The sequence below is a fragment of the Salvelinus namaycush genome, chromosome 21 (genome assembly GCF_016432855.1).
Source record: "Salvelinus namaycush isolate Seneca chromosome 21, SaNama_1.0, whole genome shotgun sequence".
Lineage (NCBI taxonomy): Eukaryota > Metazoa > Chordata > Actinopteri > Salmoniformes > Salmonidae > Salvelinus > Salvelinus namaycush.
The window spans coordinates 38,942,337-38,964,837 of record NC_052327.1 but is presented as its reverse complement, the minus strand read 5'-3'; the positions used below and the strand labels follow the sequence as shown (position 1 = coordinate 38,964,837).

The window sequence follows — 22,501 nt, the reverse complement described above, 5'->3', positions numbered from 1 at the left end:
ATGTCAGCAGACTATGTGTCCCTCTATCATTAGTGTGTTAATGTCAGCAGACTATGTGTCCCTATATCATTAGTGTGTTAATGTCAGCAGACTATGTGTCCCTCTATCATTAGTGTGTTAATGTCAGCAGACTATGTGTCCCTCTATCATTAGTGTGTTAATGTCAGCAGACTATGTGCCCCTCTATCGTTAGTGTGTTAATGTCAGCAGACTATGTGCCCCTCTATCATTAGTGTGTTAATGTCAGCAGACTATGTGCCCCTCTATCATTAGTGTGTTAATGTCAGCAGACTATGTGCCCCTCTATCATTAGTGTGTTAATGTCAGCAGACTATGTGTCCCTCTATCATTAGTGTGTTAATGTCAGCAGACTATGTGCCCCTATATCATTAGTGTGTTAATGTCAGCAGACTATGTGTCCCTCTATCATTAGTGTGTTAATGTCAGCAGACTATGTGTCCCTCTATCATTAGTGTGTTAATGTCAGCAGACTATGTGCCCCTATATCATTAGTGTGTTAATGTCAGCAGACTATGTGTCCCTCTATCATTAGTGTGTTAATGTCAGCAGACTATGTGCCCCTCTATCATTAGTGTGTTAATGTCAGCAGACTATGTGTCCCTATATCATTAGTGTGTTAATGTCAGCAGACTATGTGTCCCTCTATCATTAGTGTGTTAATGTCAGCAGACTATGTGCCCCTCTATCATTAGTGTGTTAATGTCAGCAGACTATGTGTCCCTCTATCATTAGTGTGTTAATGTCAGCAGACTATGTGTCCCTCTATCATTAGTGTGTTAATGTCAGCAGACTATGTGCCCCTCTATCATTAGTGTGTTAATGTCAGCAGACTATGTGCCCCTCTATCATTAGTGTGTTAATGTCAGCAGACTATGTGCCCCTCTATCATTAGTGTGTTAATGTCAGCAGACTATGTGCCCCTCTATCATTAGTGTGTTAATGTCAGCAGACTATGTGTCCCTCTATCATTAGTGTGTTAATGTCAGCAGACTATGTGCCCCTATATCATTAGTGTGTTAATGTCAGCAGACTATGTGTCCCTCTATCATTAGTGTGTTAATGTCAGCAGACTATGTGTCCCTCTATCATTAGTGTGTTAATGTCAGCAGACTATGTGCCCCTATATCATTAGTGTGTTAATGTCAGCAGACTATGTGTCCCTCTATCATTAGTGTGTTAATGTCAGCAGACTATGTGCCCCTCTATCATTAGTGTGTTAATGTCAGCAGACTATGTGCCCCTATATCATTAGTGTGTTAATGTCAGCAGACTATGTGTCCCTCTATCATTAGTGTGTTAATGTCAGCAGACTATGTGCCCCTCTATCATTAGTGTGTTAATGTCAGCAGACTATGTGTCCCTCTATCATTAGTGTGTTAATGTCAGCAGACTATGTGTCCCTCTATCATTAGTGTGTTAATGTCAGCAGACTGTGTGTCCCTCTATCATTAGTGTGTTAATGTCAGCAGACTATGTGTCCCTCTATCATTAGTGTGTTAATGTCAGCAGACTATGTGTCCCTCTATCATTAGTGTGTTAATGTCAGCAGACTATGTGTCCCTCTATCATTAGTGTGTTAATGTCAGCAGACTATGTGTCCCTCTATCATTAGTGTGTTAATGTCAGCAGACTATGTGTCCCTCTATCATTAGTGTGTTAATGTCAGCAGACTATGTGTCCCTCTATCATTAGTGTGTTAATGTCAGCAGACTATGTGTCCCTCTATCATTAGTGTGTTAATGTCAGCAGACTATGTGTCCCTCTATCATTAGTGTGTTAATGTCAGCAGACTATGTGCCCCTATATCATTAGTGTGTTAATGTCAGCAGACTATGTGTCCCTCTATCATTAGTGTGTTAATGTCAGCAGACTATGTGCCCCTATATCATTAGTGTGTTAATGTCAGCAGACTGTGTGTCCCTCTATCATTAGTGTGTTAATGTCAGCAGACTATGTGTCCCTCTATCATTAGTGTGTTAATGTCAGCAGACTATGTGTCCCTCTATCATTAGTGTGTTAATGTCAGCAGACTATGTGTCCCTCTATCATTAGTGTGTTAATGTCAGCAGACTATGTGTCCCTCTATCATTAGTGTGTTAATGTCAGCAGACTATGTGCCCCTATATCATTAGTGTGTTAATGTCAGCAGACTATGTGCCCCTATATCATTAGTGTGTTAATGTCAGCAGACTATGTGCCCCTATATCATTAGTGTGTTAATGTCAGCAGACTATGTGTCCCTCTATCATTAGTGTGTTAATGTCAGCAGACTATGTGCCCCTATATCATTAGTGTGTTAATGTCAGCAGACTATGTGCCCCTCTATCATTAGTGTGTTAATGTCAGCAGACTATGTGTCCCTCTATCATTAGTGTGTTAATGTCAGCAGACTATGTGTCCCTCTATCATTAGTGTGTTAATGTCAGCAGACTATGTGTCCCTGTATCATTAGTGTGTTAATGTCAGCAGACTATGTGTCCCTCTATCATTAGTGTGTTAATGTCAGCAGACTATGTGTCCCTCTATCATTAGTGTGTTAATGTCAGCAGACTATGTGTCCCTCTATCATTAGTGTGTTAATGTCAGCAGACTATGTGTCCCTGTATCATTAGTGTGTTAATGTCAGCAGACTATGTGTCCCTCTATCATTAGTGTGTTAATGTCAGCAGACTATGTGTCCCTCTATCATTAGTGTGTTAATGTCAGCAGACTATGTGCCCCTCTATCATTAGTGTGTTAATGTCAGCAGACTATGTGTCCCTCTATCATTAGTGTGTTAATGTCAGCAGACTATGTGTCCCTCTATCATTAGTGTGTTAATGTCAGCAGACTATGTGCCCCTATATCATTAGTGTGTTAATGTCAGCAGACTATGTGTCCCTCTATCATTAGTGTGTTAATGTCAGCAGACTATGTGCCCCTCTATCATTAGTGTGTTAATGTCAGCAGACTATGTGTCCCTCTATCATTAGTGTGTTAATGTCAGCAGACTATGTGTCCCTCTATCATTAGTGTGTTAATGTCAGCAGACTATGTGTCCCTCTATCATTAGTGTGTTAATGTCAGCAGACTATGTGTCCCTCTATCATTAGTGTGTTAATGTCAGCAGACTATGTGTCCCTCTATCATTAGTGTGTTAATGTCAGCAGACTATGTGTCCCTCTATCATTAGTGTGTTAATGTCAGCAGACTATGTGCCCCTCTATCATTAGTGTGTTAATGTCAGCAGACTATGTGTCCCTCTATCATTAGTGTGTTAATGTCAGCAGACTATGTGCCCCTCTATCATTAGTGTGTTAATGTCAGCAGACTATGTGTCCCTCTATCATTAGTGTGTTAATGTCAGCAGACTATGTGTCCCTCTATCATTAGTGTGTTAATGTCAGCAGACTATGTGCCCCTCTATCATTAGTGTGTTAATGTCAGCAGACTATGTGTCCCTCTATCATTAGTGTGTTAATGTCAGCAGACTATGTGTCCCTCTATCATTAGTGTGTTAATGTCAGCAGACTATGTGCCCCTATATCATTAGTGTGTTAATGTCAGCAGACTATGTGTCCCTCTATCATTAGTGTGTTAATGTCAGCAGACTATGTGTCCCTCTATCATTAGTGTGTTAATGTCAGCAGACTATGTGCCCCTATATCATTAGTGTGTTAATGTCAGCAGACTGTGTGTCCCTCTATCATTAGTGTGTTAATGTCAGCAGACTATGTGCCCCTCTATCATTAGTGTGTTAATGTCAGCAGACTATGTGCCCCTCTATCATTAATGTGTTAATGTCAGCAGACTATGTGCCCCTCTATCATTAGTGTGTTAATGTCAGCAGACTATGTGTCCCTCTATCATTAGTGTGTTAATGTCAGCAGACTATGTGTCCCTCTATCATTAGTGTGTTAATGTCAGCAGACTATGTGCCCCTCTATCATTAGTGTGTTAATGTCAGCAGACTATGTGCCCCTCTATCATTAGTGTGTTAATGTCAGCAGACTATGTGCCCCTCTATCATTAGTGTGTTAATGTCAGCAGACTGTGTCCCTCTATCATTAGTGTGTTAATGTCAGCAGACTATGTGCCCCTCTATCATTAGTGTGTTAATGTCAGCAGACTATGTGCCCCTCTATCATTAGTGTGTTAATGTCAGCAGACTATGTGCCCCTCTATCATTAGTGTGTTAATGTCAGCAGACTATGTGCCCCTATATCATTAGTGTGTTAATGTCAGCAGACTATGTGCCCCTATATCATTAGTGTGTTAATGTCAGCAGACTATGTGCCCCTCTATCATTAGTGTGTTAATGTCAGCAGACTATGTGTCCCTCTATCATTAGTGTGTTAATGTCAGCAGACTATGTGTCCCTCTATCATTAGTGTGTTAATGTCAGCAGACTATGTGTCCCTCTATCATTAGTGTGTTAATGTCAGCAGACTATGTGTCCCTCTATCATTAGTGTGTTAATGTCAGCAGACTATGTGCCCCTCTATCATTAGTGTGTTAATGTCAGCAGACTATGTGTCCCTCTATCATTAGTGTGTTAATGTCAGCAGACTATGTGTCCCTCTATCATTAGTGTGTTAATGTCAGCAGACTATGTGTCCCTCTATCATTAGTGTGTTAATGTCAGCAGACTATGTGTCCCTCTATCATTAGTGTGTTAATGTCAGCAGACTATGTGTCCCTCTATCATTAGTGTGTTAATGTCAGCAGACTATGTGTCCCTCTATCATTAGTGTGTTAATGTCAGCAGACTATGTGTCCCTCTATCATTAGTGTGTTAATGTCAGCAGACTATGTGTCCCTCTATCATTAGTGTGTTAATGTCAGCAGACTATGTGTCCCTCTATCATTAGTGTGTTAATGTCAGCAGACTATGTGTCCCTCTATCATTAGTGTGTTAATGTCATCAGACTATGTGTCCCTCTATCATTAGTGTGTTAATGTCAGCAGACTATGTGCCCCTATATCATTAGTGTGTTAATGTCAGCAGACTATGTGTCCCTCTATCATTAGTGTGTTAATGTCAGCAGACTATGTGCCCCTATATCATTAGTGTGTTAATGTCAGCAGACTATGTGTCCCTCTATCATTAGTGTGTTAATGTCAGCAGACTATGTGTCCCTCTATCATTAGTGTGTTAATGTCAGCAGACTATGTGTCCCTCTATCATTAGTGTGTTAATGTCAGCAGACTATGTGTCCCTCTATCATTAGTGTGTTAATGTCAGCAGACTATGTGTCCCTCTATCATTAGTGTGTTAATGTCAGCAGACTATGTGTCCCTCTATCATTAGTGTGTTAATGTCAGCAGACTATGTGTCCCTCTATCATTAGTGTGTTAATGTCAGCAGACTATGTGCCCCTATATCATTAGTGTGTTAATGTACTCTTTGTTATGTTTGCCTTTATTAGAAGCAGCAGACTATGTGTCTCTTCTATCATTAGTGTGTCCAGTTGTCCTAGGCGCCTATGTGTCGCCTTCTCTTCCTGTTGTCTGTTTTAGTGTTCAGCTGTTTTTACCAGCCTGTATCCATTCACTCATGTCTGTCCCCAAATGTATAATTCACTCCCACGCTTTCAGGAACTAAACTGGCTGCCTGTTGAGGCTAGGGTGTCCCAGGTTAGACTAGGTTTGGTTTACAGGAGTATTTATGGTCCTGCGCCCAGATATTTAAGTGACTACTTTCCTCGTGTTAGGTATGCACACAATCACAGCACCAGATTAGGTGTTGCTGATGTGTGCTTATACAGGTTCAGGAGTAATGCTGGGAAAGGTACTTTCTTGTATACTGGAGCCTCAGAATGGAATGAGTTGCCTCTGCCCATAAAAACAACATCCTCTCTGGACAGCTTTAAAAATAAAGTAAAAATATGTTTGATGTCCTCTGTGCCCATATGAATAACCCCTATGATGTAACTGGAATGATGAGATAGATGTTCTTCTGTTATGTTTTTGTTTTATTATTTCACTGCCACACTGTGTTCGATCTTGTCTAGCCATCTTGTCTCAAGAGGACCACAATGGAAATAAGTCCCAGACTTTATTGCGTGTTATCCTCGATGATTTTATTCATGTGCATGTATGGCTTTTAAGTTTTATGTGTGCTTGTTTTTTTAAAATGGTTGAATTAATAAACTAAACTAAACTAACCTGTACCCCTACACATTGACTCGGTACCGGTACCGGTATTGTGTTTTGTTTTTTTTTACTTTATTTTTGCAAATATTTTCTTACTTACTTAAAAAAAATCCTGCATTGCTGTTTAAGGGCTTGTAAGTAAGCATTTCATGGTAAGGTCTGTTGTATTCAGCGCATGTGACGAATACGATTTGATTTGAAATCTCCCCACTGGTGTAAAGTAGACCCATGGCTGTGAGCAGCCTAACTATTCCCCACTTTCTGCCTGAGACTGTTCATGAGGCCTTGTTCTGGTAGAGAGGGACCTGTTTGAGCATCCGCACAACCACTTAGCTTAGTGTCGTCTTGTCTCATCTGAACTTGGGTATTTCATTTGGTAAAAAATACAACATACAATCTACTCCTTCACCCTTCTCTCTTTCTCTCCCCTATTTCCCTGCCCCTTCACTAACAGTCACATTAACAAGAGGAAGACCTACTTTGACCCGCGGCAGGCGTTCACTGTGGAGGACGTGCTGGTGAAGCCAAAGCGTTACGATGGGAATACTGCAGCCCTGGAGATCCTGCAGGGTCGTGACCTCTCAGACAGGGTGGTCCTCATCACCGGGGGAAACTCTGGCATCGGTGAGTTTTGTGTGTGTGTATGCACATGTGCCTGTGTGTAGTTAAGTTATTTATGCCTCAATAGAGTTAAGTGCACCTTCATTATTTCACCAGTAGGTGGGGGTGTTGTACCACACATTTTTTTGTCCGGTCCTGACAGTGCTTCTCTGTCGTCCCCCTCATTGTATGCCTTTAAAACCAGGCATTCATAAACATTATGAAATGTTACACTTAGACTGAACAAGTCATTCACTAATACCCAACATGATTGTATTGAAGGTCAGTAGCACTTTTCACTCATACCTGTATCCGGGTTGAAAATGGCAGATAGTAATTGTAATTGTGTGATGGTGAGGATGCAGGGCTGTGTTCCAAACAAAAAACTGCAAGTGTGCTTGCTCTAGTTCCTCAACGGCACAGCTAGGAGAGTTAAAAAAAGCACCTTATAGTTGAAGACTTCTTTGAGTCATGAAGGTGCATTGAAATGACTTATGAGCTGTGCACACTTTAGAGAGGTGTGTGGCCACTTGGACACCAGTTAGTCCTCTCACTCAAACCCTTCTCATGTTTTTATCTTATGTTGCACCTACCCCACATTCCCCAGGAATAGTCTTAACATGTTACTGAATGTATCCAGAGTATTTTTAGATTTCGTTATCAACAAATGCAGTGAAAAGTACAGTAAATGTAAAATGCACATAAAAATCAACAGTGTAATGTTTGGATTCAGTCTTGTGTCAGGTGAACAGTTGTGTCCTCAACTTTAGTCTAATACTTTTCCCATAATCTCCAAACCGTTCCCGTTCAATTGCTACCATGCTTTTGCATAAGCTTTTCTTCTGTAAGAAACATTTCAATTTAGGCCTAGCCGCACAGGCCAATTCCCACAAGTGTAAAGGGTTAACCGAGCTGAATTGGATGTCATTGTTAACTGTAATGAATGATGGCCATTTGTGGGGAGAAAATGCATGGCTCACTGTATAATGGCCCTGGAAACAAATGTATTTCTCTGTGTAAATGAACACAAGTAGCAGACATTTATCCACAGTCGCCGCTTCAGTTGCAGGGAGATAACGACAGCGCGAGGAAAATTAAACAAACATAAAATCGTTAATTGTCTTTATATTCAAATCATTCCTCTCTCCTAAAGTTCTAGCTTTGTAAATGGAGTGAGTATATCACTAGAGATGGTTGTAAAACAGTGTTGCTGTTTTCAGATTTATAATGACTTCAGACCGTGACTGAACTCATGCGGTTGCAGACTACCTCAGCTTCCCACACTTAATTACTTTTTAGTATATATTACTTTGGGCCAGAGGTTCTGCAACACAGTCAAGTTTGTACCTGGTTATTTTCAAGAAGGATCAAAACAACAAGGATAGCATACAGGGTAGAATAAAGGGCTAAACTCTGGCTATCATGTGCAAGTCATTCGAGAGAAACAACTTTTGCCAGGAAAAAATTAACTTGTCAAATGCAAAAACATATAGGCCTTCTGTCACAAAACATATTTTGTCAAATGGATAAAGCTGATGTAGCTTATTACCTGTAACATAGTCCTCTTACGAGACACTTTCCAGTGAGTGAGATGGTGTTTTTTATTCCTCCAAAAGAGGGCACAGAAGCTCTTTCAGGTGCAATGTGGCGATCTGAATAATACACCGATCTTTACACTCATCAGTCCCCTTGTTTCTCTTAAAATACAGAATATCTAACGTATCAAAAACACACTTTGATATTTTAACAAAGTTTCGCTGCTGGTCTATTGATTCTGATTAACCGTGATGCATTGCATCCGGTCTGTAATTTATTTTCCCCTGTGATAGGGTTCTTGTTTTTCATTGAAAATGATCAAACACAATTATAAATGAAATAACCCATTGATATTATTACAAATATTGTCTAAATTGTAATGTTTGTATTGCAGTGTCAATGCCTAATGAACACATATTTACATAACCTTTATCCTCCACTTGTCTCCCAGTGTACTGAATATGAATTATCCTGCTATAATGAACAGTATGCCAATAGTAATTGCCACCAGCAGCGAGCTCCCTTGACATCCTCATGGTCCACATGTGAAATGTGCTTATGCCAATTGACTAGACACAGTGGGAATTTAAATTGCATCAGTTGTGTTTCAATCCTAATGTCAAGGCTATTTTCATTTGTTCAACAGAATTGTTTTAACATGAAATTTGAGGACAATTATTTGTCACTATAGCTGGCTATTATTTATTGTGTTAATTTAGCTCTTAATGCATGGGGATTGTACATATATGGGGCCATTTATGCATGAAATGTAATGCGGTATGGTGTTGTTAACAGGCCCGAATAGGCTCTAGTAATATTGCTGGAAGGCGATACAGGGATGTGGTGTGTCTCAGCTTACGGCATTAGTCTTCTTTTCTCCCTCTCTCCTTTTTCATTTAAAAACCAGTAAGAACTCCTATTTGGTCTTTAATTGCGGTAATGGAAATGAATGGTCGCTGTTAGCCGATCTCACCTTCTCGCTCTTTCTCTCTCTCTCTCAATTCATTTAAAAGGGGCTTTATCGGCATGGGAAACATATGTTTAAACGTTTGTTTGTATACTGCTGCTACTCACTGTTTATTATCAATGCATAGTCACGTCACCCCTACCTACATGTACAAATTACCTCAACTAACCTGTACCCCCGCACACTGACTCGGTACCGGTACCCCTGTATATAGCCTCGTTATTGTGTAACTTAATTTTTTTTTTTTTAACTTTAGTATATTTGGTAAATAGTTTCTTAACTCTTCTTGAACTGCACTGTTGGTTAAGGGCTTGTAAGTAAGCATTTCACAGTAAGGTCTACACTTGTTGTATTTGGCGCATGTGACAAATAAAGTTTGATTATATTTAATTTGATTTACATTGCTAAAGCAAGTGAAATAAACAATCAACAAATGTGAGAATAAACTAATTTAACAATATCAACAAAAAACTCTTAGAAATTAACAATAAACATTGCACTCAAAGGTTTAAAAAAGATAGACATTTCAAGTGTTATATTATCAGCTATGTTTTAGCAATGTGCAAATACTGTAGTTGTAGTACGAAATAGTAGAAGATAAGTAAACAGATAAATATTGGTAGTATTTACAATGTTTGTACTCCACTGGTTGCCCTTTTGTCATGGCAAATGGCCACAAATCTTGCTGCTGTGATGGCAAATTGTGGTATTTCACATATGGGAGTTTATCAATGTTTGACCTGTTTTAAAATTCTTTGTGGGTCTATGAAATCTGAGGGAAATATGTGTCTCTAATGTGGTCATACATTGGGCAGGAGGTCAGGAAGTGCAGCTCAGTTTCCACCTCATTTTGTGGACAGTGGAGACATATCCTGTCTTCTCTTGAGAGCCAGGTCTGCCTATGGTGACTTCTCTCAATAGCAAGGCTATTGTCTTAATTTTGGGTCAGTCACAGTGGTGAGGTATTCTGCCACTGTGCACTCTATGTTTCGGGCCAGATAGCATACCAATTTGCTCAGTTTTTTGGTTGATTCTTTCCAGCTGGCTGAGGGGACTCTTCTCTAGGTTACTCTCTCTGTAGATAAGGGCTTTGTGGTGGAATGTCTGGGTAGCGCTTCCTCGGTGGTTGTAGAATTGAATAGCTCTTTTCTGGATGTTGATAACTAGCGGGTATAGTCTTAATTCTACTCTGCATGCATTGTTTGATGTTTTGCGTTGTACACAAAGTATATTTTTGTAGAATTCTGCATGCATCTCAATTGGGTGTTTGTCTCATATTGTGAATTCTTAATTGGTGAGTGGACCCCAGACCTCACAACCATAGGGGGCAATGGGTTCTATTTAAGTGATAATGCCCGAGAAGCCGGTGTTTGGAGGATATATTGGCATGGGTGTTGTTAGGCCCAATATTATAAGGACACAAGGCGAGACCCAAATGCAGACACAGGAAGCAGAAGGTTGAGCTCCGATATTTATTTATCCAAGGGGTAGGCAAAAGAAAGGTTCGGGACAGGCGGAAGTTCATAAACCGGGTCAGAGTCTAAATCAGTACCAGGCGAAGGGCAGTCTCGAGGTCAGGCCAGGCAGGGGTTCAGTAACCAGATCAGAGTCCAAACAGTACAAGGGGATAGGCAGGCTGGTAGTCAGAACAGGCAGAGTGGTCAGACAGGCGGGTTCGGAGTCAGGACAGGCAAGGGCCGAAACCAGGAGGACTAGAACCAAAAGAGACTGGGGGAAAAATAGGAGCAAGGAAAACCGCTGGTTGACTTGGCAAACAAGACGAACTGGCACAGAGAGACAGGAAACAGGGATATATACACCGGAGATAATACGCGACACCTGGAGGGGGTGGAGACAATCACAAGGAAGGTGTGACAAATATATCCTCTAAACACCGGCTTCGAGGGCATTATCACTTTTATACAACGGGTTGCCAAAATAATGATTGACATATTTTCATTAAAAACATTATTTTGATAAATTTATTCATAATATTTCATCCTTCCACAAGATGTAGTCTTGACACAAATCTAGGGTTGCTAGAGACGTGACCCAGTCGTTCAGTCATTTTGTTCTGTATCTATTTATATCTATATCTATGGATGTTCCATTGCCATTCTGGCTGGCAATGTTCTTATCCCTTGTTAGCTAGCCAACTACAGATAACTTAGTCACGTCAAAAAGTGCAGCCAGAATAACAGCAAAGTAGCTCCGTTTTCATTTGTTTAAGCTGTTTTCTAGTGACATTTATTTGGATACATCCATAACAATGAGCTAATGAGGCGCGATTTCGCCTTGCATAAAAATTTTCTCACTCGTCAGGACACTGTTGTTCAGAGGAGTTTGCCAACAACACAGCTACAGTAACATAAACATTTCAAACTGAAGCTGGAAAGACTGCAAATTAGCTGCGTTTCTTTTGACCTTTTTTCAATTGACCTTTTTTTGTATATATCCATAAAAATTATGCCAGCAGATTCATGATTTCGACTGGCTGAGAAATGCTGCCTGCCTGTCTGTCTCATCCCGACTTCCGACACGTTCATTACTATGGGACAGCAGGAGATCGAATTTGAATATTGAAACAATGTTGCAAATGTTGGAGATACAGACCGAAAGGTTTATACAAATCTCCGTGGTGAAAATGAAATGTTAGTCTTAAAGAAATGTGAGATAACGTCTAGATGCTATTTATAGTGGAGATCAAGTTTATAAAGTGCCTGGCTGGGCTGATGAGACAGTGGATTGCACAGTCAGATGGAACAGAGTAAATAGGCATTTTAACGTCATAGATTTAGCCGGTGGTAACTTGTGGAATAGACACTGGCTGGAATGCAGTTTTAACCAATCAGCATTCAGGATTAGACCCACCAGTTGTATAAAACTGATTGAAGTATTGCTTTGCCAGATCCTATTTGGGATGTCGAGTTTTATGTTCCTTTTGATGGCATAGAAGGCCCTTCTTGCCTTGTCTCTTAGATTGCTCACAGCCTTGTGTAAGTTACCTGTTGTGTTTATGTTTAGGCTGAGGTAGGTATAATTATTTGTGTGCTCTAGGGCAACGGTGTCTAGATAGAGCTTTTGTCATGGCAACTGAACTGTTTTAGGAACACCATTATTTTTGTCTTACTGAGATTCACCGTCTGGGCCCAAGTCTGACAGAATCTTTGCAGAAGATCTAGTTGCTTCTGTAGGCCCTCCTTGGCTCCTCTCTCTCTTTCTTTCTTTCTTTCTTTCTTTCTTTCTTTCTTTCTTTCTTTCTTTCTTTCTTTCTTTCTTTCTTTCTTTCTTTCTTTCTTTCTTTCTTTCTCTCTTTCTCTCTTTCTTTCTTTCTCTCTTTTGCTCTGTCTGTCTGTCTGTCTGTCTGTCTGTCTGTCTGTCTGTCTGTCTGTCTGTCTGTCTGTCTGTCTGTCTGTCTGTCTGTCTGTCTGTCTGTCTGTCTGTCTGTCTGTCTGTCTGTCTGTCTGTTTCTTCCCTCTGTCTCTCTATCTCTCTCTTTCTGTTTCTTCCCTCTGTCTCTCTATCTCTCTCTTTCTGTTTCTTCCCTCTGTCTCTCTCAATTAAATTCAAAGGGCTTTATTGGCATGGGAAACATATAACATTGTCAAAGCAAGTGAAATAGATAATAAACAAAAGTTCCAAAAGAATAAAGAAATGTGTCTATATACAGTGTTGTAACGATGTACAAAAGGGAAAATAAATAAACACTTCACTGGTTGCCATTTTCTTGTGGCAACAAGTCACAAATCTTGCTGCTGTGATGCACACTGTGGTATTTCACCCAGTAGATATGGGAGTTTATCAAAATTGGATTTGTTTTCGAATTCGTTGTAGGTCTGTGTAATCTGAGGGAAATATGTGTCTCTAATATGGTCATACATTTGGCAGGAGGTTAGGAGCTCAGTTTCCACCTCATTTTGTGGACTCTCTCTCTCGCTGTCTCTCTCTCTGTCTCTGTCTCTGTGTGTAGAGGTAGTCTCCTCTAGTCCTCAGGTCCACCTGTATGTGTGTACCATTGATCCTGTAGGGACTGTAATCCTGCCTCAGGCCTCTCATCCAAACCCATTAACAGCTCCTGTTCTTTCCTTCCTTCACTCAACCAACTGACTAACGCTACACGGTTACTGTACATTTACTGGCCAAGGGTCCACTGTACTGTTTGTCCTTAAAGGGCTACCATCACTGGGTGCAGCAAAGGACAACTTATTTAACTTAATTAGAATATTGTTAGCAATACTTGTAGTGGTACTGCATGGTCCAGGGGAGGTGTGTGTTCAGTCTGTTAAAAACTTGAGAGCCCGTCAGTATCTTTGTATTTTTAGTTCTTCATAACACTAAACCTGCTAGCTGTCAACACTTTGTCCTCTGCGTGTTCACACCTGTGAACATGTCCTGTTTTGGCTATTCTCATCCAATCTCTACACCGTGAAAGGTTTTGTTTCTGCCATATCTTCAATAGGGAGGATAGAACATGTGAATGAGGCAAAGCATATATTTGTACTAAATATCTACATCCATATACAGTGTTACATGTGTACACTAGATACTCTATAGAACCTGTGTGTGTTCAGGTGAGGGCTGTTGGTCTCTGTGGTGTCTTGTTATTAACTTGATAATATAATAAGTTATGGTTAGTTATGGTCCTAGCAACCCTCTGTCTCACTACAGCAGGACTAGATGTAGAGACAACTACCCATTCATATCCGTCATGACTGGCTCCACAAATAAGACTTCGGTTAAAGGATTATTGGATTCTTATTATTTTAATCAATTTGATTAATACATTTTTTATCAAGTTGATTTCAAGAACATTTAATTTCACTGTCATGACATAGATTTTTGTGTGCATGATTTGTGGTTTTGGTTTGGTAAATTTCAAGATTTTATAGAGGACATTTTTAGATTGCTGGTTTACAGGTACTCTAGCTCAGTTGTTTCTCTAAACATGCAGAGAATTGTCCCTAAACAGCTTTCCCCAGTCCCCAGTCCCCAGTCCCCAGTCCCCAGTCCAGCAAGAGGACAAGTGCATTAGAGTGTCTAGTTTGAGAAACAGCTGCCTCACAAGTCCTCAACTGGCAGCTTCATTAAATAGTACCTGCAAAACCCCAGTCTCAACGTCAACAGTGAAGAGGCGACTCCGGGATGCTTGCTGTCTAAGCAGAGTTCCTCTGTCCAGTGTCTGTGTGTTCTTTTGCTCATCTTAATCTTTTATTTTTATTGGCCAGTCTGAGATATGGCTTTTTCTTTGCAACTCTGCCTAGAAGGCCATCATCCCGGAGTCGCCTCTTCACTGTTGACGTTGAGACTGGTATTTTGCAGGTACTATTTAATGAAGCTGCCAGTTGAGGACTTGTGAGGCAGCTGTTTCTCAAACTAGACACTCTAATGTACTTGTCCTCTTGCTCAGTTGTGCACCGGGGCCTCCCACTCCTCTTTCTATTCTGGTTAGAGCCAGTTTGCACTGTTCTGTGAAGGGAGTAGTACACAGCGTTGTACGAGATCTCCAGTTTCTTGGCAATTTATTGCATGGAATAGCCTTAATTTCTCAGAACAAGAATAGACTGATGAGATTCAGTCTATTCTTGTTTCCAGCCATTTTGAACCTGTAATCGAACCCATAAATACTGATACTCCAGATACTCAACTAGTCTAAAGAAGGACAGTTTTATTGCTTCTTTTATCAGGACAACAGTTTTCAACTGTGCTAACATAATTGCAAAAGGGTTTTCTAATGATCAATTAGCCTTTTAAAATGATAAACTTGGATTAGTTAACACAATGTGGCATTGGAACACAGGAGTGATGGTTGCTGATAATGGGCCTCTGTACGCCTATGTAGATATACCATTAAAAAATCTGCCGTTTCCAGCTACAATAGTCATTGACAACATTAACAATGTCTACACTGTATTTATGGTCAATTTGATGTTATTTTAATGGACAAGAAATGTGATTTTCTTTAAAAAACAAGGACATTTCTAAGTGACCCCAAACTTTTGAACGGTAGTGTATAATATGATCATCCTATCTCTAAACATCATTCCCTTGGCGTTTTAGGTCTTTGAATGTTATTTGTTATTCATGAAAGAGTGTTATTGTTCGGTGTTTTTGTTGATCCCTGTGTTGTGTGGATTATGAGCTAGGCCTGCTCTCTCCTCTCTCTGGAAGGACAGCTCACTAAACTGATGCAGTCAGAGAGAGAGAGAGAGAGAGAGAGAGAGAGAGAGAGAGAGAGAGAGAGAGAGAGAGAGAGAGAGAGAGAGAGAGAGAGAGAGAGAGAGAGAGAGAGAGAGAGAGAGAGAGAGAGAGAGAGAGAGAGAGAGAGAGAGAGAGAGAGAGAGAGAGAGAGAGAGAGAGAGAGAGAGAGAGAGAGAGAGAGAGAGAGAGAGAGAGAGAGAGAGAGAGAGAGAGAGAGAGAGAGAGAGAGAAACAGGAGGGAGGCTCAATGTGCAGGTTAAGCCCATAGCCAGGCTTTGTGAGTGAGCATTAGATTGAGGCAGATTTGTTAAGCATAACTGCCATTAAATTGGCAGCAAAGCCCTGGTATTTACTGCACCACTGCTGTTTGTGAATAAGGAGCCCTTAAAGAGCGGCCCAGCCATGTGTTAAGCCCACCGCCTGGTAAGGAGGGGATTCATTATTCATGCTGGGACTGACTGGGAGGAAGTAGAGGATAACAAGATGCAACGGACATGTGTGTGTCTCTGTATACACTGTATGTGTGCAAACATGCTTGAGTGTGTATGTGTACATCTTCACTGTGGGACAATCTCTTGTGTAAAGTCCCCTGTCTCCTTGGACGTGGCTGGTGTTATTATAAATGAGCAAATGGAAGGGTTTTACAACTGGCATGTCATGTCCTCTCTGAGGAAGATGTTTATTGGCTACGTAATGAGAACCAGTTATGGTTGGTTAGTCAAATTATTCAACTTTATTAACCTTGGATGAAATTCACAATGGAGTCCCAAACTGTTGTAACATGCGAGGGAATTGCGTTGTAGGCCAAGAGGGTTCGATAATGATTACAGTTCTAATAGAATTTAACTGGAATGGTTAGAGAGAAAGGATGGAATACATATATGTGCTTAAAGCCCTCAGTGGAATCAAATGAAAGGTGACTGGGTTATTGTGTGTAGTGAAGTAGTTTATGGAACCATCAGGTTTACAGTCTGGGGATGATGAGGCGATGAAGCTATGTAGGGGGGGGGATTCTGATGAGTGAGTGAGAGAGAGAGAGAGAGAGAGAGAGAGAGAGAGAGAGAGAGAGAGAGTTACACCTGGGCTGTAATTACAAACCATACATCCCACTTTTGGGGTGACACCACCTCCCTGGCAGTAAAGGAAAGGCTGCAGTTGGAATGGAGGAGAATTAGAGCGCTCCTCATTGCAGGCGTGGACTATTCTCCAGTCTTCTGGGGCTTAAAATACTCTAGAGTAGGAACAGGTGTATTCATCGTTGAGATGCACAGGAGGTACTGCAGTAAGAATAGTTAGGAATTGGGGAGAGCTGAGTGTTCATTAGAGCAGGTGGAAGTTCTCTATAGAGCGAGAGAATGAGTGTAAACCTTTTTAGTTGACACTGTTAGTGGACTGGTGTTGGGGTGTAAAGAATTATGTTGTACAATGTTGATATGGTAGAGAAAGAGAAGGAGCACGAGATAGTTGGGGGCTAGAGAGAGGGAGGTTATTTACTAGAAGATACCGACCCTACCGTTACGCTTGTTTACACTGCGCTGGGGTCGGAACACAATCATGGTTACATTAAGACACCTTGGAGACGGCCGAGATATGGGTCGGGAAATTCACCTCAATGCAGGGATGAGATATGTCACTGTTTTCCTAATTTCACCTTTATCCACACTGCTCTGTCGAGAAGCTTGAAATACTGCTAGTTTTGGATATAGGTACAGTTTGGAGTACAGTGGCATATCCCATCCCTGCATTGAGGTAAGTTTTCTGAACCAATATCTCGCGCTGGCTTCACAGTGTCTTAATGTAACCATGATTGCCATTCAATTCACAAGTGGCTGAAACTATCTCACCGGAGAAAGCATCTGAGCGAGCAAAACAGCGCCCCTCTGTCTTACTGTATGTAGCCCATATATCTGATGCTGTCTGGCCAGAAAGAGTATGACGTGCTATCATTTTTATGTCCAGACAGCATCAAGTACAGTACATTGGCTACACATATACACATGGGCCACAAATGTCCTCTGCCTTGACGACAATGGCAGTATTATCAGCAGCACCTGTCTTTTACCAAATAAATGCTTATTGTATTCCCCTAGTCAGGGCCGTGCACAGACCTTTCAGGGTGCAGGTGCTCAAAATGAAAAAAGGCCACCTCCCGCTTGAAAAAATACAATACTTTCATAATTCATATGTCAAAATTCATAACCAACTGACTCTGTAGAGACGATGCTTACATTTTTGAGCATTGGTCTATTTATTTCACAACACTCTCACTCATCACCACAAATTGTAAGCAAACTAGTAACAGTGCATCCTAAAGACATGATTGACATGGGGAAAAGAGGCTGGGCTATCAGCTGGTCATTGATATTGATGATTGATGTAAATCTGCTAGTTAGCTAGCTCCATTTCTTTTACTGATTGTAATTTACCTCTCTGTCGTTTTGTCTCTCTCTGCTGCGCGTATCAGCCAAGCAGACCAAATATTGATGATGCTGTAGGCTAAATCAAGTGTTATCAATGGTATGCTGCTGCGGCAGTAGTGTTCATATTTAAACCAGGTATCTAGCTACACACACTAGAATGGTGAGCGTATCTCTCAAGCCATGCATGTTTGGATACCGGGCGCATGTGAGCGCCGTACAGGGCAGATCAACAGGCGCAACCAACCAACGGACGGGTTGGGGTTGGGGTTGGGGGGGTGAACTTGATAACAACTTGCGGGCAGTGAATTCCGAACAACAATGACAAAGAATGTATACAAAAAAATCATTTTGGGGTCCTTTGGAGACTGGAAGGGGAAAGAGGCATGTGCACGTGCCTGCCCCTAGTCTAAGGGCTGGGTTTCTACTAAGCTAACGTATGGAATTGTTTAAAGATACCAAGGATCATTTAGCTATTTGATTTGGAATTTTAGATATAAAAATATATATATATTTGATGAAACATTGAATTTGGCCTTATCGCTATTAGCCCATAGAAACGCATTTAATAACAGATTCATACATGGAAAAACAGTCCAAAATGTTATCAAAAGGAAGTATGTTTTGAAGTGTCTGTTCTGTATGTGAGAGAGAGAAGAAAGCTCAGAATTATTTTTATAATATTTTAACGTGGAAATGCCATATTCACTTCCATTCATTTTTCAGCCCGGGACCTTCAGATGAGTCTAGTGACACTTGTGGGGGTCATAGAGAAAAACGGAGAACACCATCGTTCGTAAGTCTCATCTTTCCATAGAGGGTCATATAATTGTGTAGCCCAAACCGTTCGTACGCTACCAATGTTTTCGTGAGAAGACCGATTTTCGGGATGTCTCCTGGCCTGACAAATACTGATGTAGCTCGGCCACCTTCCACCGCCGACATCAGCGGATGCGGGGGATTGAGACGTAGCCCCAAGAGAAATATTTCTCTATCTTAAACAGACAGATTTTGATGGGGATTGTTTTATGACTTATTTATTATGTAACCAGCGGAGCATGAGAAGACCTCAAGCTGAGAAATTATTATTTTTGTATCTATTTTTTTTATGCCCAGATCATGAGGCCCCTTGATGGTGTGAGGCAATCGCCTCTTCTGCCTAATGGTAAATAGACCAGTGCTTCCGACTTCAGTGCAGCTCAGTGTAAACAAGAATAACGGTAGGGTCTGAATCTTCTGGCAAGGGAGGTTATCTGTTCGCCAAATAAACATGTTTACCGTTGTGGGTTTTAATGATCTGATTTTAGCTCTGTTTGCCCAAATCAACACAGTTCATTGTAGTAAAATGCTTTCCATTTGCCAAATAAACAGGTTTACTGGTAATGATCTCATTAGGCTGAGCCAATACACCTGTGTATGGAGGAAATACGGAGAGGGGCGTTGGGCCTCGCAGGACAAACAGAGCGTTAAATCACACTCATTATTGGGGATATCAGGATGGCCAGGATCCTAATGTACCATGCAGAGCATCCATCCACTGCTTTATAGAGATTTTTCAATGATTGTACAATAATACAGTATTTTACTTATGGATGCTGTGGACCTTCAAAGTGAGAAAAGTTGCTGTAACTCTCTGGACCTCATTTCCTAGTGATCTAGTCTGGATTATAAGCATTTTCAATGAAGATTCTCCGTTGAAAATGCTTTTTAATCCTGAAGTAGTCTTAATCTGGGTCCAGGAAACCAGCCCTAAGAGTGTGGTGTGTCTTTCCCAAGTCTAAACGCTTACTGTTGAGTAGGCCTCTCATTATCCCTGAGTTGAACATACCCGAGCCTGACCTCCTGTCATGTTCTACAGTCTGAGTGGAACGCTAAATAACCTCCCCCTGTTGTTCACCTGACCAGGAACTAATCTCCACACCACCTCCGTACAGGAAACACAGGCTTGAGGGTGGGGAGTCTTTGTAAACCAACGCCACTCTCGTTATTTCACAATTAATGCCAAGCCCTTGTTATTTGTCATGAAGAAAACACAGCTCCCTCGCCCATATTGTTGTTGTTGTCATATTCTAATTTGTACTCCATTATGGAAAACACTGGTGTCGATTAATTTCACTTTCATGCTTGGTACACACAACAAGTGAGTGTGGGGTGGCATTGTTTACCCAGCTGCCAGTGTTCTTGTCCAATTTAGAAAGGATGGAATAATCATTGTTTAAGCTGTAGCAGGCATGTCTGCCCTCCTGTTCTGACTGCTGTTTATTCTTTGTAAATATGAGTAGAACCTTGGGTTTGTTGCTGTCTGGTTCATTGTATAATGTAGGGTAAATCAGATGTTTTGTTTGACAAACATTCCCATTTGACATATTAGTATTTGAACTGGTGGGGGTATTTGAACAACTATAAAACTAGTCTGAGAGAGCGAGAAAATGTTTGTGTCAAGGCTCTGTGATACTTGGTATGTAAAATTATGCCTGTTCAAAAACATTTTAAAAAGTGTTTATTTACAATTTTCTCAAAGTCAAAGTGCAACACTTTCTCTTCTTTCATTTTGTTATTATGTTCCTGTCCTTTTCCTGCGAGGGGACGCGTTGCGGCGCATTTTTCATTACACCTAATAAGGTGTCATCGAGACCTTCAAATCCCACTCCAATTTTGCAGTTTTAATAGATATTACTCTTTAACACACCACTCACAATTAGGCCTCCTAGTTCTCCGTTTAATGAAAATCAGATTAAGACCTAATCTAATTACTGTTTGGTTTTAATCCACGCTGGCTGTGACACTGGCTGTCTGCCACTCCCTCTCTTAGCTCCTCTCTGTCACAACCACTTAGCGGGCATCAACCTGCCCTACCGGCCTGTCACTCACCACTCTGTCTGTGTGTGTGTGCGCATGCCGTGTGTGTGTGTGTGTTTCTGTTTATTAAAGATGTATAAATGATTGAGATAGTGTACCACTGAGTGGATGCTGAACGGTTTATAGCACACTGTTAATATCAACATCCACGGATGGGAAAGTTAGTCAATCTTAACAGGAAATAAAAACATGATTTAAGGAAAAGTTAATCTCGTAAATGAATTCTACCTCTGGGTTGAAATGACCCATTTAGACTGGCAATTTGGAAATTAACTTCTGTCTCTATCTTGTTTTTTTGTCCGTTTTATCGTGACTACATGATTTGGATGGAGTCGTGAAGTAGTCTTGTACTGATAAATCCAGTTTCTATCAGAACCACTCTTTTGATGTAGTAAATGTCTTTATCAGTCAGTCTTTGAAGTGCTAGAATATCACACCAAGGTTTTATATGGAAGTTTTTCTCAAGTCAGTCGAATGGTTCAGATTTTCTAGTTGTCTTCTCTATAACTACAGTAGTTAACCTAATCATCAACATCATTATTATTATTGCTAGCAGAACTGATACGGCATTATCACTCCAACCAATATGCATCTCCATGTTTCTCTCAGTCAGTGGATAGGGATAACTTCTGAAATGGTGTGTGCTTGGTTTCCTATAACTGTATCAGAGACTAGTGGGTGAAGTCCTGAACCACATTAATTCAATCAGTTTCATCACTTCACAGAGACATGATTAACTTTCCCTAGTAGACCCTTTGGCTTCCTCCTCAGTGATAGAATCCATATCTATGTTTAATATAATTTCTAACTCATCTTATTCCCCTTCACAGTCAATTTCCCGGAGTATCTCCAAATTATCTCGCAAAATAACCCATCTTTAAAGCATTACTCCCTCCGTCTCCCTCCTCTCTCTGTCTCCATCTTCTCTCCCTCTGTTGCTCCCCTCTTCCATGCCCCCTCCTCTCGATTCAATTCAATTCAAGGGCTTTATTGGTATGGGACACATTGCCAAAGCAAGTGAACTAGATAATAAACAAAAGTGAAATAAACAATAAAAATTAACAGTAAACATTACACTCACAGAAGTTCCAAAATAATAAAGACATTTCAAATGTTGTAACGATGTGCAAATAAACATAAATATGGGGTGCATTTACAATGATGTTTGTTCTTCACTGGTTGCCCTTTTCTTGTGGCAACAAGTCACAAATCAAGTCACAAATACCACAGTGTGATGGCACACTGTGGTATTTCATCCAATAGATATGGGAGTTTATCAAAATTGGGTTTGTTTTCTAATTTTTTGTGGATCTGTGTAATCTGTGTAAACATCTCTCTCTCCCTCTCTCCCTACCCCTGTTGCTACCTCCTCTCTGTGTGTAGGTTTTGAGACAGCCAAGTCGTTTGCCCTCCATGGGGCCCATGTGATCCTGGCCTGTAGGAATCTCTCCAAGGCCATCAAGGCTGTCAGCCTCATACAGCAGGAGTGGGTGAGTCACACACTGCTGGAGTTTTATTAACCTACACATACAGTACACACTGCTGGAGCTTTATTAACCTACACATACACACTGCTGGAGCTTTATTAACCTACACATACAGTACACACTGCTGGAGCTTTATTAACCTACACATACAGTACACACTGCTGGAGCTTTATTAACATACACATACACACTGCTGGAGCTTTATTAACCTACACATACAGTACACACTGCTGGAGCTTTATTAACCTACACATACAGTACACACTGCTGGAGCTTTATTA

The 22,501-nt window shown here is 40.8% G+C and overlaps 1 protein-coding gene across 1 annotated transcript in view; it reads left to right on the top strand.

Annotated features, from left to right (window-relative positions):
- LOC120066726 (WW domain-containing oxidoreductase-like) overlaps positions 1–22,260 on the top strand; it is a 34,353-nt gene extending 12,093 nt beyond the window's left edge. Inside the window, exons 4-5 of the mRNA XM_039018188.1 lie at positions 6,611–6,780; positions 22,117–22,260. Coding sequence (XP_038874116.1) covers positions 6,611–6,780; positions 22,117–22,253 — 307 coding nt within the window. The 3' untranslated portion in view covers positions 22,254–22,260. The remainder of the gene's footprint in view (positions 1–6,610; positions 6,781–22,116) is intronic.
- The last annotated feature ends 241 nt before the right edge of the window (positions 22,261–22,501 follow it).